The following is a 16,360-nucleotide window of genomic DNA, read 5'->3' on the forward strand; positions in this document are numbered from 1 at the left end:
ATTTTTAGATATATATATATATATACAGAAGTTTAAATACATAGTCAAAAATTTATATAATAACAATATTGATTAAAATAAATATAAATTTTTAGTAAATGTTTATGAAGTGAATCCTTATGAATTTTTAAATTTTTTTCCTTATCGTAAATTTTGATGACTTTCTTGCACTCAGTTAACGTGAAATTAATACTATAACACATTTATTTAAATAGAAAAAACTAACGCATTGTGTAATTGAAATTTAATAACTTTTCTGTACGAATTGTAAACCTTTGCCACTTCTCATCACATGAATGAAAAAAAATGATATAACCTTATTATTTTACTCTTCCAAATATTTTTAATTAAAACAGAGTAAATAAATATACCGTGATAGTGATATTAATAAGACACTATGTTGCGACGATTTTTAAGTATGCATATATCTCTTAAATAATTTTGATAAGAAATTAAGAATAAGTTTGTGGTAACAAATATTATCATTATTTAATTTGTCTTCATTTCAGACAATTCTGCAAAAAGCGGTGGTTTATTAATACGGTGCAATTCAAGCTTACCCCAGGCAGTTATACAAAAATCTACAGATATATCAGAAGGTATGTCAATTTATTTTGACAAACTAAATTATTTTAAAACCGAAGGAATTTTTAAATAAATTTATATCTTTTATTCTGTTTTTCCCTGTGCCAAAAAAGGTTTGTTTTTGTAATAACCAAGAAATAGATATATTTTATGCTTATCATTTTTAGTTACATAGTATTTTGACTTACCAAAGTTTCTAAACAACTGTTGTATAAAAATTAAGGTCATGATAATTTTTTTGTGTTGGGTAGTACAAATTAATATTTACATGTTATTAAACTACAATAATTTTGCCAATACATTAGTTAGGCTAGTATGTTACACAAATGGATCTCTTCTTAAAAAAATCTTTAATAATGTGTGTAAATGTGTACATGGTTCTAAACAAGATCTGTAAACTGGGAAACTTTGGAATTAGCATTAATATAAATTATAGATATATACATTACAATGGTTGTTCTTTCAGTTGAAGAATATGTTATATTTATAACATTGAAGATATCACCAAACTTTCAAAAAGTATCTAGATAGCTATTAAAAAGCTAAAATGCCTAGTATGGTTTCAAAAGTTATGAATATGCATAAATACAAACTATTAGTGTATGTAGTAAATTATCTTTTTTGATTCATATTATGAAATAATTGTGACTCTGATACTGTTATAACTCTCTCATTAAGTCAATATTTTATTATTAGTTGCTACAATAATTTAATGTGATTAATCTCTTACTCCAACCAGAGCTTGAAACTAATCTAGTTGCAGAGAGGTATTAGACAGGGAGATGATTAGCTCTCCGAAACTTCTCCATTGCACTGGAAAATATCTTCAAGCTCATGGACTGGAGCAGGCTCGGCATCAATGTAAATGGCGAGTACATCACCTGCCTTCGGTTTATAGATTATATAGTCATAATGGCTGAGAACATAGAGAACCTGGGTACAATACTCGATGATCTTAGTAGAGACTCTGGAAAAGAGGGCCTTAAACATGGGCAAGACAGAGTATAGAAAGTAATGTCTAATGACCATGGTGTGCCTACTTGCTGTATCTGGGACCCGACCAGCTTCGAGAAAGAGACCACTCTCCGAATCCAACTCTGATGGGCAATGACCAGAAAGCACTGACCTTTTCTCGACCAAAATACGGTAATGTTTGAAGATGAAAGTCTTTGTGCAATGTGTGTTGCCTGTGATGATATATAGTTCAAGGAGTTGGTCACTTACGACTGGCCTCATAAGAAGGCTCAAGGTCACACAGAGCAATAGAGAGTGCTATGTATGAATAATGATATGAATCCGAAATAAAGAGACCCGCAGAGGAACTAAAATTACCGACGCTGCTCGAACAATTTTTAGTCTGAAGTAGCCGATAGCGGGGCATATCGCTCATGCAACCGATAGCCGTTGGGCTAAAGGTTCTCGAGTGGCTGATGACGAATCGGTAGAACGCGGCGTGGGTGGGCCTCCCACTAGGTGAAATGCTAGCAGCGTTGGACGGTTCATGGTGGCAATCTTTGATGGAGGCCTATGCCTTGCAGTGGTCGTCATTATTAATTTGATGATATCGATTTTTCTAGCCAAAATATGATATTTTGAGCACCCTTGAATTGAAGTGCCTATTTGGTTACAGAACTGTTTCCACCTATTCCTAAATTTGTTGATTATACTGTCCCTCAAGTTCCCAACTATTAGGTTGTACCAAAGGGGACAGTATACCTGCCCAAGGGCATAAGCCTTTTTTCGGTGGGTGTTGCCTTCACCATCTCTGACAGCAGTACTCTTCAAAATAAGTGCCCTGTACGCAAATGAACTTCCTGACTGCCCAAGCAGGTGACGAAGTTGTAAGGTTCACACTCGCACATCTCAATCTACCCAAGCGTCAGCAAGAACATACCAATGATTTAATCCTTGCTAGTGACGCCAAATAAGCTGGCTCCCATATTATGGATCTAGTACCAGGGTTGTTTGGTAGTACTTCTCAATTTCTAATACATGATCTAGCCTACTAAACTACACCCGGCTGAGGTGGTTATTATCTATCATATACCTTTTGCTGGGTAGGCAAGTACCCGAGTTGCAGTTAACTACCGGTTGCCAGCCAGCAAGTAACCTCTTGCGGTGGCTCTTAACACTACGATTACCCACCATGCGGCCCGTTTGCAAAACCAATTAAGTCGAATACTCGCGCGACATCGAATGCCCATTCAGACACCAAACCAGACAAACGAACATGTTCGATGTCACATGGTCACTACAAAGCCGACACCAATGACCAGTATTTACCAGGCGGTCTACTAGTCCCCTTATAACTCTAGTCGAAACACACGGAAACGTGGTTCCTGTTGCGACCCGACTGAAGCCAAGTGTCTTTTCAGCCAGAGCCTATTTAGTGAGTCGAGATAGAGCTTTTCTTTTTAGGTTTTGTATCCTGTCACATTACCACATGTCCATTAAAAGGAGCAATGTAAAAGTTTGATGGTCTTTCAGAGGCTTTGCAGCAATCTGCTTCCTCGAATTATTTTGCTTTTAAATGGAATTAATGTTGTAGTTTTAAATAGACAGTAATTATTATTTCTTTTATTTATCCACACAAAGAGAACTCACGCCAAAACTATTCTCTAATCATTTGTTTATCGTGATAAATGAATTTGATCTATATAAAATTTGTAACTATTTATTATTTAAAATTTGTGAATTAAACATGTATTGTTTAATTTCCAAATTTTTGATTAACATTATTAATGTTATATATACTTTAAATTACAGAAAATCTGCCGAAAAGGAATAACCCACTGGATCATCCTGACTATTTTCAAGTGCATAATCTTTTCACTGTAAAAGATTTATTTGATGCAAGAGTACATTTTGGACATAAGGAGGGATCATTGAATGAATTTATGACACCATATCTTTACGGTTCTAGACAGGGACATCTTATTTTTGACCTGGACATAACAGCTGATCATTTGCGAAAAGCATTAAATTTTACAGCACACATTGCATACAGAGGAGGAATTATTTGTTTCTTTAATAGAAATGCCTTAAATTCACACTTGGTGGAAAAAACTGCACAAGAATGTGGTGAATATGCTCATACGAGATTCTGGCGTGGTGGTATTTTTACCAATGCCAATCACCAATTTGGCGCTATAACTAGGTTACCAGATTTATGTATATTTTTAAATACTCAAAATAATATTCTTAATCAACACACAGCCGTTAGAGACAGTGCAAAGATGTTAATACCTACAATTGGAATTGTTGATAGTAACTGTAATCCAAACTTAATTACATATCCAGTCCCCGGTAATGATGATACACCTTGTGCCATTGAATTGTATTGCAAGTTATTCAAAGCCGCTATTCTCAGAGGTAAAGAACAAAGGATGAAGTTGTTACAAGAAAGTGAATAATGTAATAATTAGTATATAAATATTAAAACTTTAAAAGCGTAGTTGTAATCTTTATTTAATATCAACATTGTAATTTATAACAATAATGTTTTTTATTTAACATAGTCCAATATACAGTTCTTAATTAAGGAATGTTTTTAAACGTGGAACAATAATGATTATTGTAATAAAGCCAAAATTTAAATAAAAGCACTACTGCAAGTTTGTAATATTGATAACAATTACATTGATCATATTTTGTTCCATAAAATATAAAATTACTATACATTGTTACATATAACAGATATCATTTATTTGCTATATATATATATATACATTTACAGTATTATTAACCCAGGAGAACTTTACGCATCATATGAGTGTTAGTGTTGTTATCTACTTCACGACTCTCCCAGCTTCCTGTGATACATTTTGAGCTGCACAAGTACTGAAGTAAGGGTATGCGATATTTTCCACAGAAGTCGACAAACTTTATATGCTCCACTCGGTTATCAAAGAAGACACCTGCAACAGTTTATTTTTTAAATGATAATATTAACATAATTTTTTTTTTTTTGAAATAAAGCAAAAAGAAAATATTAGGTATAACCAGACAAAAAAATTTCGAAAGTAAATTTATCTGAAATATTCATTGGCTATTAATTACGAGGACTGTTTATAATAATTAATATATAATAGCTATTAAAAAGTATTTATTTTATACTACTGAAACACAAGTAGGTGTTGTTGTCATTCGCTTATTTGATTTCCGGAAATTTTATTTTATTAAAACCAAGGAGAAAAGAGAGGCCGTCTTAGATTAATATGTATTGCCCGTTCCGTGAACGTTTGACATTACGCCAACATTTGTTCAAAGAAAATATATTGACTTTAAGGAAAAATGAATTAATTGTTGTTTTTATTTGAATTTATATGAAATTTTGCTAAGGCCTTCTCCGGTCCTCTTAAACTACACGTCTTATTTTTGGGAACGAAACCGTAAAAAAAGATATTTTATTATTATATCTTATAAAGTGTCATATTTTTCTCTATTAAAATTTAGATAGAAAACATAACGTAAAAGTATTGTGCCCTACTTAAGCGACGCGTTATTTATCATCGCTGCTATTTGATATATTATTATTAGTACATCATTAAATTAATATAAAGATGTCAGCAAAGTAATTACGACCAATTATATTGTAGCGAAAATACTTTTTCTTACAAAAATCAACAGTAATTAGCAGCTGTTGTTTTCTTACGATTCGTTTTTTGTAAAATATGAAAGTACATCTACATTATTTAAATAAAAATACAACAAACATCATACAATCATTGTTATCCGAGTGAGTCGCTTTCTCAGATCCTTATGAATAGCTCAATCCATAACGACAAATTTAGAAAAAAACATTGAGCATTAATTTTATACACAAAAACTGAGGTCTCAGTGTTGTTAATTGGGTACAAGAGGTTATCACACAATTCGTCTGCTTGTTTAAATGAGTATTTTTTGCAGAGTTGTACTATAGTCGTTAGCCTTGTTTGAAGATAATATTTAACTGACATGATCAATTCTCGTAAATAAGTCTGATAGTACGCTAGATAAGAGTAAAGTAACGCGAATGGTAAACTATGGTCCTAGAGCCTTTATCAACATCAATATCATTACTGCCGTCAAACGTCCACTTCTGGACATAGGTCTCCACATATATGATGCAGCCTGCTTTGTCGGACGACCTTAACAAGGTCAAAAGTCCTCGTTGTAGGCATTTATTCTGCCATAACACAAAATATATTAAAATATGTAAACACCTTGACGTATTTAGGGGATAAAATTCAAATTATCGCTATTATGAAAGATTAAATAAATTTTTAGTGCGTAGCGTTCACGCTCCGTTCTGCTTTCCACTACGCCCACAGTAATTTTTTGTTAAATCAGTCTTAGGCGTTCGAATTAAAATAATTTAAAAAAAGTATTGTGGTCGTAGTGGCAAGCAATACGAAGCGTGAACGCTACAAGTGATTTATTTTCGTGGCCAAACTATAATGCGAAAATATTACAGTTTTTGTTTAAGCTCTTTAAAACTCTTTAGAGCTGAAAGCAAAAGAAAATAATAAATTTTGTTTGCTGTACTGCGTAGAAATTTAAATAATTCAAAACTGTTTACGCCTTCTGACATGCAGGGTCTGATTATGTACCTCCAGTGATTTTATGACGAATATAAAACTTCTTAGAATTCTCTTTAGAAACATTTCGTATAAATAAAATTTAATCAACCACGCTTTCATGTAAATCTCATAAAACATTATCAAAGTTAGGTTAATGACAGTTTACATGATGCAAAAACAATCTAAAAATATATTGAATATTCATAATATAGTTTAAACTGAAACTTAGAATTGATCGTAGAGATAGATAACGCAAGAGTGGTCTTTGACCGAATGTCAATCATGTCGCATATAGATAAGTACGAAACAAAGAGAAGTTATACCGTCAGCCGTGAATAATTGAATTAGATTAGTAAACATACGTGACGATTTGCCTCTCGTTCGGGACACGACCTAATTATTCTAACATATTTTTAAAAAGAGGATTTTATCTCTTAATTTTTTAACATTTTCAACAGGTTACGACATTGGTTTAGTTTAGTATTTGTTTACGTTGTCTGAGTATATAAGGTGGTCGTTATAGGTGTAAAAAATTTTAATGTATTTGACAGCAAAAAGCTTTAAAACTTTTACATTTCCAATCATCCCTGTTCATACAGTGAGTACTCTGAAATATTCATTAATTTATTTTGTTCTTTCGGAATGCGACAGATCAATAACTTCTGATACAAATTCTGCAATGATATTTTATTATGTATTAATCCGAATTTTTAAATTGGTTTTTCTTACTTTATTATCATCACGTTATTTGATTTTTCAATAACTATTGAAATTGAGTAGAGTCATTATACATTAATTGTCAGCAAATGAGCTATATTCGTACATTCATCTCTTTAAATTTCTACACATATAACCTGTATGTGACGATGGGTGTGCTTTAACATATCTAGGGTGTGTTCACTCGAACAGCGTGTTGAGATATTCTTTCTTTGTTGGGTTTCTTACGGGACGTAAATTATAGTAATTATAATTTCACCATCAATCAGATGCAATTAATGTAATAATAATAATGTGTAATAAATAATTTTATTTGACGGCGTTTGACCTTGTTTTGTTTGCTTATTTAACACTGCCTTTATTGTTTGTTAGCTGACATATAAAGTTTTACTGGATTTGAAGTGGCAAAGAGCCGAAGGTGCTAAGCTTGAGGTTTCCGTCTGGAACGTCGCTTCGTACTTATTGCTTTAGTTCGTTCAGAAAATCGGCCACCGTCGAGCTCTTACGTTATTTAGACGGCAACCACATGAAGAGATTGGATAGGATAGTTGTCGAGAGGGGACGCCGCCTTTATCTATCACTTGATAGCTATTGTTTACTTTTTTAAGAAATATAAATTATTATTGTTCGTAAACATCTGCAAGTATAGAATAATTGCATTTGCATTGAAAATCTTGAACATTGGAATATGCTCTCTTTTGGAAAAGCAAGAATAAATCCGGAATATAGCCGACGACTTCATAGTACACATATTTTTTGTACGTTATTAATAATTTACAGATGTTATAATATATTTAACTTTATATCATAAATATGGTATAAGTGACAGCGATAAATTCAATGTACATAATTTTACGGGCCTACATATTATGGTTTAGTCAACAAATTACGTGAACAGGGATATCATTTTTATTATCAAAACGAATAATATTTGGCTATTAGAATTTCTGCCTATCCAAAACCCTCGGTATACGTGGTGCTCGACAGAGAGGAGCCGACATGAAAGAGAAAGCCTGTTCTGTACTATGTGAAGGAACTGTGAAAGGTACACAGTATATAAAATCAATATTCAACGGCACTTTTGTAAGAAAATGAAACGAGATAGATGATTGAAGTGGGCGTCAACATTTGTAATGCAATATAGAGATGTGTTTATACATGGCTATTATTTGGGAATTTTTAAAAGGTATTGTTAAAGTAAAAATTAAATTATTTTAAGTCAACTACGTAAACACAAACAAACCATAAACTCCAGTCCAGTCATGTGCATAATTTTTTATTGGAATTAGGTATAAACACGTTTATGCTAATTAAATGTATAAGCTATAGGTAAACATAAAAATAATAAAACTATAATACATAAATAATAAAAGCAATAAATACAGTAAATAACAGGAGCTATATAATATCATGCAGCTTTTTTCTGAATAACGTAGTCGGGTCATGAGAAATATCCAGGTTATGTTATCTGTGCAAACTCCTATATATGGAAGTCTCGCCAGGTTTCAGGTTCAAATAATTAAAATGAATGAAATATATAAATGAATTGAAATGAAAGGTAATTAATTGGCTATTAAAAAGTTTTACTAGAAAAAAAAAACGTTTACGTACCTTTGCATTTAGGATTAACACAACGTTCTGCAGCTTTCAAATATTTAATCAATGTTAATGGCACTTCTCCTACTCTTATTGGTATTTCGTAAAGTTTTATATTTCGTCCTGCAAGCTCCAGTAGCGATGGCGGTTGTAAAGTCATATCTTTGACAAATCGGACGACCAAAGGGTTTTCTCGTAGACTCAACTGGAATGTAATGTTGCATTGTTGTAGTTAATATTTGAAATTGTGAAATAAAAGATTAAATGGGATTATACAATGTGAGATATGTATGAAATAAAGGTGTAACACCTTTAACAAAGACGTAATATTTACCAACCTTTACTATTCTACTTGTATTGAAGCATTTTAATTAACTTATTAATTCATTACACTTTTAATAGGTTTAGCTAATTAGGCAAGACACACTGAGTAAGCTATCTAAGTAGACAAAAGTAATTTCAGTATTTCGTATGTAGCAATTCTGTACCATAATAAACGACAGTGAATAGTGTTTCAAATTTACTGTGTCAATTATTCGAAACACAAGCGTCACTTACTTTTAATTAAAGTATAAACAAAAGCTAGAGAACATCGTCATCGTTTCAATCATAGGACTGGATATCTACTGCTCGACAAAGAGCTCTCTCACAGATTTCCATAAGACCAATTCAAAGCGGCCTTAATAAGAACATCTGTACAAATTGTGGGCGGACGCCCTTTACTGCGCTCGCCGGTTTGTAGTATCCACTTCAGAACCTAAGGGCTCCGTAGCCATCGGTTCTAATATGTTATATAAAATATATATAATGTCTTTGTTTTTTTTTTACTTAATGTTTGCCCGTTGGCAGTGGACTTGGGGCAGAAATAATGTGGCAGAGCGTTGAAAGCACTGAGCCTAAACTTATTCACTTATTTAAGGGAGATCTTCAAGCTCTTAGAGCGGAGGTTCCATAGAGTGACTATGCATAATGACTTCCGAAAGAAGACGTCGGAAATGGATGTAACTTAAAATTCATTTATAGGTCTGGTTCGAGGGTGACCGTAAAATCTGGCAATACAGTAGAATGTACCCCCCAGGGCTCCTAAGGAAGCCCTAAAGCTTTGCTACCTATAATGGAGGTACTGTACTGTAACTGAAAGTACCACTAGGGTAGCAGTGGAGTCCAGTCCAAAGAAAAAGGTATCTGATAGAGCGGAACCTCGGTTAGATATAGAGCTAAATTGTTCTTGAAGTTTTACGTAAGCATGTTAGTCATCGACATCATGAAAGCCGACAGACGCACTGCAAGGTATAAACCTCCACCAAAAATCGCGACTACTTCGATTACTTCGACTTCTCGCGGCCATCACTATATCGTCGGTCTACTTAGTGCTACTCCAGAAGCTTGAACTTCAGTATTTAACTAAAATATTCGTTAAAAAAAAAGAATTCGTACCTCGGTTAAACATTTTAGTTTAATTATTTGAGGCGGTAGAGTTTTAATTTTATTTTTATGTATTAATAAGGAACGAAGCTGTTTTAGATTTGCAATACTCGCAGGCAGCTGCTCGATGAAGTTATCGCTCAACACTAACGCTTGAAGGGACGTCAGCGCGCCAACTGACTCGGGCACCTCAACTATCTGATTGCCTCCAATTGAAAGTATTTGTAGACTGCGGAAGAGATATATTTTTGTTAATAAATACATCTTGCGTAACTAATAAAACTTAATAATAACATCATTATGCAAAGTATAAAAAAAATAAAAATACATATAAATCAAGAAGAGTTTTCTTTACGTTTCTTAATGATATATGAAGAAATATTGATCGAAAGTTTCTATTTAATGACTTGAATTGAAAAGATAGGAATAAATGTATTAATGAATACTTCAAAACATATTCTAGAGGATGTTAATAGTTACTCATATTGAAGCATAGATGATATATCAATATTTTAAAAACAAAGGGCTAAAAGCCACGTTATTAAACCAAGAATAGCGTAATAAAACAAAGGACATAGGTTATAAATAATGTTTAACAAACGTCCATATTATCTAAAGAACACGTGCTCCATTGTGTTATTGTACTTGGCAAGTAAACACGAAAATGCCTCGTTTTTAGATATAAATAAACGTACTTCCATAAAAACTTTTCGGTTATCATTTCACAAAATTATTTTTTAATTTATTTCCAACAATCCGTTAAGTGTCAAGTTAAAACGTAGTTATAAATCCGAAAGTTAATTACATATCATTTCGCTAATTGATTAACTGATAATGTTGTACTTAATAATTTTTTTTTTATTTATTTAACATGGTTAAGAAAATAACACAACAAAACTTAGGATTATATTGTATTTATGCTATCAGAGTTAATATTGAATAAAAAATAAATAATATTATTTAAAATTAAGTTATAAAGTAGGTATTTAATAACAATAAGTACTAACAACTAGTATAAGAAAAAGACAACTCACTGTCACTGTTGCTCATTAAAATACGTTAATATATCAAACTTTAAGTTTTAAACATGCGTCATAAAAATTCTTATAATTAATTTTTAGAGTGAGCCACTAATTCCCTATCACGCGATTATTTGGCTTGTTATTGACGTTCATAGGATATTCTGTTTGATACACCAAACTCCACTTTGATCGTGCTAGTTTAAAACCTCGTACTCTCTTTTTAAAAAAGCTTTTGGATAAAGGAACAGTATTGGTCAAGCTGTTAAAGATTTATTATAATTTGCGGACTCGGTCCCTGAGAAGCCTAGAGTTTTTGCCAGTTTGTTTAAAATAAGAATTGCACACATATTGACAAAAGAAAAATCAACCACAATTCCGTAAAATATAATCTGCGAAGTCGCACAGATCCTTGTTTCTTATCTACGAAAGAAATCTTGAGTTTTAACAGGCAACTCATAGTTTTGGACGGCTATTAAAATTGAACTAGAGCTTTAAATGACGTAGATACATATATAATATGATATTAAGAATTGATGTGGACCTAATTACATTATATAAATAAAAAATATGAAGTTATTTTATCCGGTACCTCAAAAGAGACTTTGATAAACTTAATTGGTATATTGACACTCTTCAGTCGATTAGTCGTTTTGTGTATATTAATTTTACATAATATTATTGTTTAAGATTTGTGGGTTGGCCATTTGTATTATACGCTGCTGATACGTGAAACACTATAATAATTTAATAATACTTATAATTTATTAATTAATTTTCTTAATTTTTTCAAATAATATTTAAATTTCTAGCTTTGAGTCTTTATAATGTGAATATTTATTTTAATTCTTTTAATGTATCTTAATACAATTTAACGTTTTGTTAATTATAACTACGTTTTTACAGCCATTAAATGTTTTTATTGTTTTTCAAATGTTCATGTTTGCAAAATTAACTTGTAGCTTAATAAATTCATAAAATTAGAAAAAAAGCTTTAGCCAATTAGGTACCTTTATTCATATTTTAAAGCAATTTTTAAAACATGATTAGAATAATACCTTACTTCTATTCACAATACTAAATAAATTAATCTTTATGATATAAATCTAAATAATTATTTAGCAAAAAAATAGCAAAACGATCAAATGAAAAACCTTTGGTCAAACTAATTCAGTACATTCAACATTATTCATTAATTTGTTATGATACGCAATCGACAAATTTAAACATATGTAAAAAAGTAAAGTATTTGTAAATATATATTTAAGTAAATAATATAAGTCAACATTTGACTAATAATTGTACTTGGTCATTACGTCTTATCGTGGTAGATGAATATAACTTTATTCGCGCTATTATATTGTATATTTTTTGTATTTTTGATACGCATATAATATAATAATAATAAAATCATGCTTACCAACCTATTTAATTTCCATATATCCTTTGGTATATTGACTATGTTGTTACCACCTAAATATAGGTACTTAAGCGAGTTTAAATCTAAAACTTGTTCCGGAAAGAAATTCAGTTGATTTCCACTAAAATTTAGCTCTCTCAGTGTGTTCCTCGTGGAAAAGAAACTCTTAGGCAGCGACTCGTTAGTGAGCTGGTTATGCTTGGCGATAAGAGAAGTCAGCGGACAATTCTTGAGTAGATCTGGAAGTATCGCTAATCTATTGTTGCTGACGTCCAGTATCTTCAAATTGCAGAACTTGTTAATAGATTCAGGCAGCGCTTTAATTCTGTTGCTGTAGAGAAGAATAATCTCGTAATTTTCCGCACAATCTTTCTCGTCGATAATACATTTCAATTCGGTTGATATTGTCATTGAGTCGAGCAATCTGCTTGATAAATCAAGAGTTTTCTGCTCCCTGCTGTCGCTGTCGCAGCTATCTGATGTGTAGCACTCCATTGTATTGTTGGTGTGTAGTCGTGTACCCCTCGGAACGATTCATCAAGCCTAAATATGACTTTAATTTACATTATTTGTTAATAGAACAGCCACGAAAGAGCCTGCTGCCTCGATCGCGGCTCACGCGCAACTGTACTCTTCCTCCCGCACCGCAGCGAGCACTGACTGATGACGACATTATATTATAGGTCTCTACAGCGTACACGACCGATAAAGATAAAAGAAAACCGACCATCTTATGAATATTTATATATTAATGTACTAATACGTTAAGTCATTTTTTATTATTAAGGGAAATTGTTTTTAAGTGAAGTAAGCCTGTGTCCAGCTGTGGACGTTCTAAGGCTGAAATTATATGATGAAAAATTGTGTAAAATAACTAATTCACCTGAAGCAAACGAAAGAGTCAAGATTGATCGTAAAATTGATTTAATTCATAATTATATGTAAGAAGCTTAAACTTTCTTTTTACGAATTACTTAAATAAATCGGCTTAAATTTTCTTATAACTAGTAATAGTAAATATTTGATATGGTGCCATCACAAAAACCATGGCGATATTGTCATTTGTTTATCTCCTACATACATCAGTGCGTGCATGTGTAAAACAAAAAGATATTGTATTAAACGTATATACATGTGACAGGACATTATTTTTATCAACGATCGGTGTCGAAATGAATGACTTGCAAAATAATAGGAACATATAAATCTGTCTGTTACCATCTTTATAATCTATATATCTAATAAACATATTCAATAATATGAGGAAGCAAAGGCTCGTAGAGTTTTAATATATTTTTGTATAATATCCCAAATACATTATCATCATTTCATCCATAGGACGTCCAGAGTTGGACATAGGCCTCTTCAAAAGATTTCCTACAAGATCGGTTGGAAGCAACCTGCATTCAGCGTCTTCCGATGACCTTAATAAGGTCGTCTGTTCTCCTTGTGGGTGGTCACCACTCCAATATGCATCCTGCTGGGCTGTGATGATTACTCTAGGGATCTCTTCATTTCTGATTCAGTCTCATCTCTATACGCAACAGGAAAAGCTCTAAAGCTTTGGTAGGGTCGCGCTAAGGACCTCATTTTTTGTTTTTGAGTTTTCATTCATTGTACTTGCGGATGGGTTATAGAACCGGCCCAAGGATTAGCATTAGACGTGCTCAGTAATTTATGTATAATTCTATAGGAGTAAAGAGTTTTTATATGTTAACTGAAATCAATGTTGATAAAAAAATGAAACAAATTTAAATTACTGAATTTACATGGCATAATTAAAAATATACATGGCTGTTTATACACCGGTTGGAATAATATTATAGAGTTCCGACAGTCGCGCGGCTTATCGAATGGCACTAAATTTGTTGTAGAGATGCTTTTCAACACGGTGTCGTGATGCGACGGTGTTCCTAGAAGTGCATTGTCGCTTGCGAAGGCGTTTTCGATGGTAAGTCAAGTTTTAAACCAAGTGTCTCGTCGACCGGGGCTCGCGGGTTGATAATTTGGAAATAGGTTTGTAGCTTCTTGCGTTGCAGTTACTATTCTAAACATGAAGTATACTAGTGAAATAAAAAAATACAATATGGGGTCATTTAACAGGTTCGCCACTGCTAAAAATTATTGACGAAAATAGTTTACTGAGTCAGATTGAGTTTAAATTTTTCAAAAAATAAAAATATATATATTTTATAGTCTTCGGATATCTTTACGGAATATCTAATGTAACGGCCCGAACCGATGCTTTTAAATAAGCACTAGAGTTTAATTGTTGAAAATAAGTCTAAGTGAACCACCTCAGCTGCTCAACAGTTATTATCTATACCACAAAAAAAAACGTTAATAACTGATTTTGACTAATAGAAAGTATAATTACTATCAACGATGACCTCTAAGCACTAAAATTTTAAATTAAATATGAAAAAATTACGGCAATATTTCAACAAAAGGAAATTTATAAAACGTTTGAATTTTTTATAGTAATCATTTAAAATAAAGAAAAGTTTTTATCTATTATTTTATAGATTTTACATCCACAGATAGAATTTATATACTAGTTTTCATATTAAATCTTCATTTTATTTATTTTTAATTGAAAAAACAAAATTCTCAATGTATCCGTTCTGAATATTTTATTCGATAATATTTATAATAACTCTTATATCTCTAAAATGCTGGAAATGAGGCATAAATAGTACAGAAATTATGAATACTTCTTATAATATAGGGAGCAATAAAGAGTAGAGAGTAAAAGATTATATTTAACTTTGAATATCGGCAGCCCTTAAACACAGGGAGTATAAATGGTATGACATGGGTTCAATTCCCGACAAGTACGCATTTTATATAACATCGCTGCTACTCCACGGTATATATTTTTATATATATTTTCATATTGTAAGAAAATCGACGTCTCACTAAAGGAAAAATTCGAAAGATGAGTCTGCGTCATGAATTATAACTTATAACTTGTTTCTCCGTACAGTCTCTCAGAAATGAACCTCGTGTACTAACAGTAAAAACATCACAAACTCCTGATAAATAGTTGTCTTAGTTTTCTTTTTTGTTAAAAAGTTGTTAAAAATAAAGACATTTTAACAAACACGTAATTTATATTTAATACCACAGATGGCGCTATTTTTCCATTTGTTCGCGTAGGTTCTTAAAGCGGTGATTTATGATTTAAGCAACATTTGCATTCATAATTTTAGTATGTTGTTATTAATTGATTCATCTTTTGGTGTGTATAAATGTTATATATATACAAATATACTATATATAAAATGTATGGCGATAGTTCCTGTTGTGATTAAATATTAATGAAATAAATGTTAATAGAGATTTATAACTTACACATACTACTATACTACATATTATAACTTTAATTTATCTCAATATCTTAATATAGTTAAACTATGGGCTTATAACAAATTTCATTGCGTATAATGGAGTGCGCACGTGGGACGTCACTGATCGAACGTCCGAGTACCACCCGAATGAATTCCGAAATTAGCCGAACGAACGAGTCTGTGAAGTCCGAAGAAACTAAAAATTTGTCGTTCACTTTATTGATGTAAATTTGAAAAATTAACAAAATGATATTGTAAAATCGTACTAAAACAATTTTATTTTGTTTTAAACATTGATCAGTGATACCATTTTGACAATTTCATTCCTAAAATAGTATTTTCATCGGCGCAGTGAGAGAGTTCAGTGCGAGTGCTAGCAAGGGTGGTAACGAGAAATGTGAAGTAGTATCTATGAAGTTCAGGATTCGGTCGTTTATTTTATACCTTTAATAATGAGCGGGCGCCCTAGGACCACGTCTTTCGCCGAGGGCAGCAAATCCGTTCGAAAGACATTCGAAAATCAACCACCTAAACCGCCTCTCGGAGGAGTAAAAATTTGCAGTAAGTACCACCTAACCGTTCTTTTGTCGGCCATCGTGATTTCTCACACTGTGACGTATTCCCATTCTGACATTGTAGCATGACTGCAAGATAGCAATTCGGGATGAATTCCAAGAATCCTGCGGG

General features: G+C 32.1%; 3 protein-coding genes across 4 annotated transcripts in view; 2 read left to right on the top strand and 1 right to left on the bottom strand.

Moving 5' to 3' along the window:
• Positions 1-297: 297 nt before the first annotated feature.
• On the top strand, positions 298-4,615 carry mRpS2 (mitochondrial ribosomal protein S2). Its single transcript, XM_068772134.1, has 3 exons — positions 298-416; positions 510-599; positions 3,352-4,615. The coding sequence occupies exons 1-3, from the start codon at positions 398-400 to the stop codon at positions 3,996-3,998; spliced, it is 756 nt and encodes a 251-aa protein (XP_068628235.1). The 5' UTR covers positions 298-397; the 3' UTR covers positions 3,999-4,615.
• On the bottom strand, positions 4,051-12,958 carry LOC137929159 (leucine-rich repeat-containing protein 58). The gene is made up of 4 exons (XM_068772133.1): positions 12,328-12,958; positions 9,897-10,113; positions 8,475-8,664; positions 4,051-4,502 (listed from the first exon to the last, which is right to left on the bottom strand). Exons 1-4 carry the CDS (start codon positions 12,816-12,818, stop codon positions 4,327-4,329), a joined length of 1,074 nt encoding a protein of 357 aa, XP_068628234.1. The 5' UTR covers positions 12,819-12,958; the 3' UTR covers positions 4,051-4,326.
• Positions 12,959-15,833: 2,875 nt separating this feature from the next.
• LOC137928467 (glycogen synthase kinase-3 beta-like) overlaps positions 15,834-16,360 on the top strand; it is a 28,387-nt gene continuing 27,860 nt past the window's right edge. For both annotated transcript variants that reach the window (XM_068771417.1, XM_068771419.1), the window contains exon 1: positions 15,834-16,234. In XM_068771417.1, coding sequence (XP_068627518.1) covers positions 16,126-16,234 — 109 coding nt within the window. In that variant the 5' untranslated portion in view covers positions 15,834-16,125. The remainder of the gene's footprint in view (positions 16,235-16,360) is intronic.

The sequence above is a fragment of the Battus philenor genome, unplaced genomic scaffold (assembly GCF_028537555.1).
Source record: "Battus philenor isolate CCGP_79_NKW_IND1 unplaced genomic scaffold, ilBatPhil1.0.hap1 SCAF_11, whole genome shotgun sequence".
Lineage (NCBI taxonomy): Eukaryota > Metazoa > Arthropoda > Insecta > Lepidoptera > Papilionidae > Battus > Battus philenor.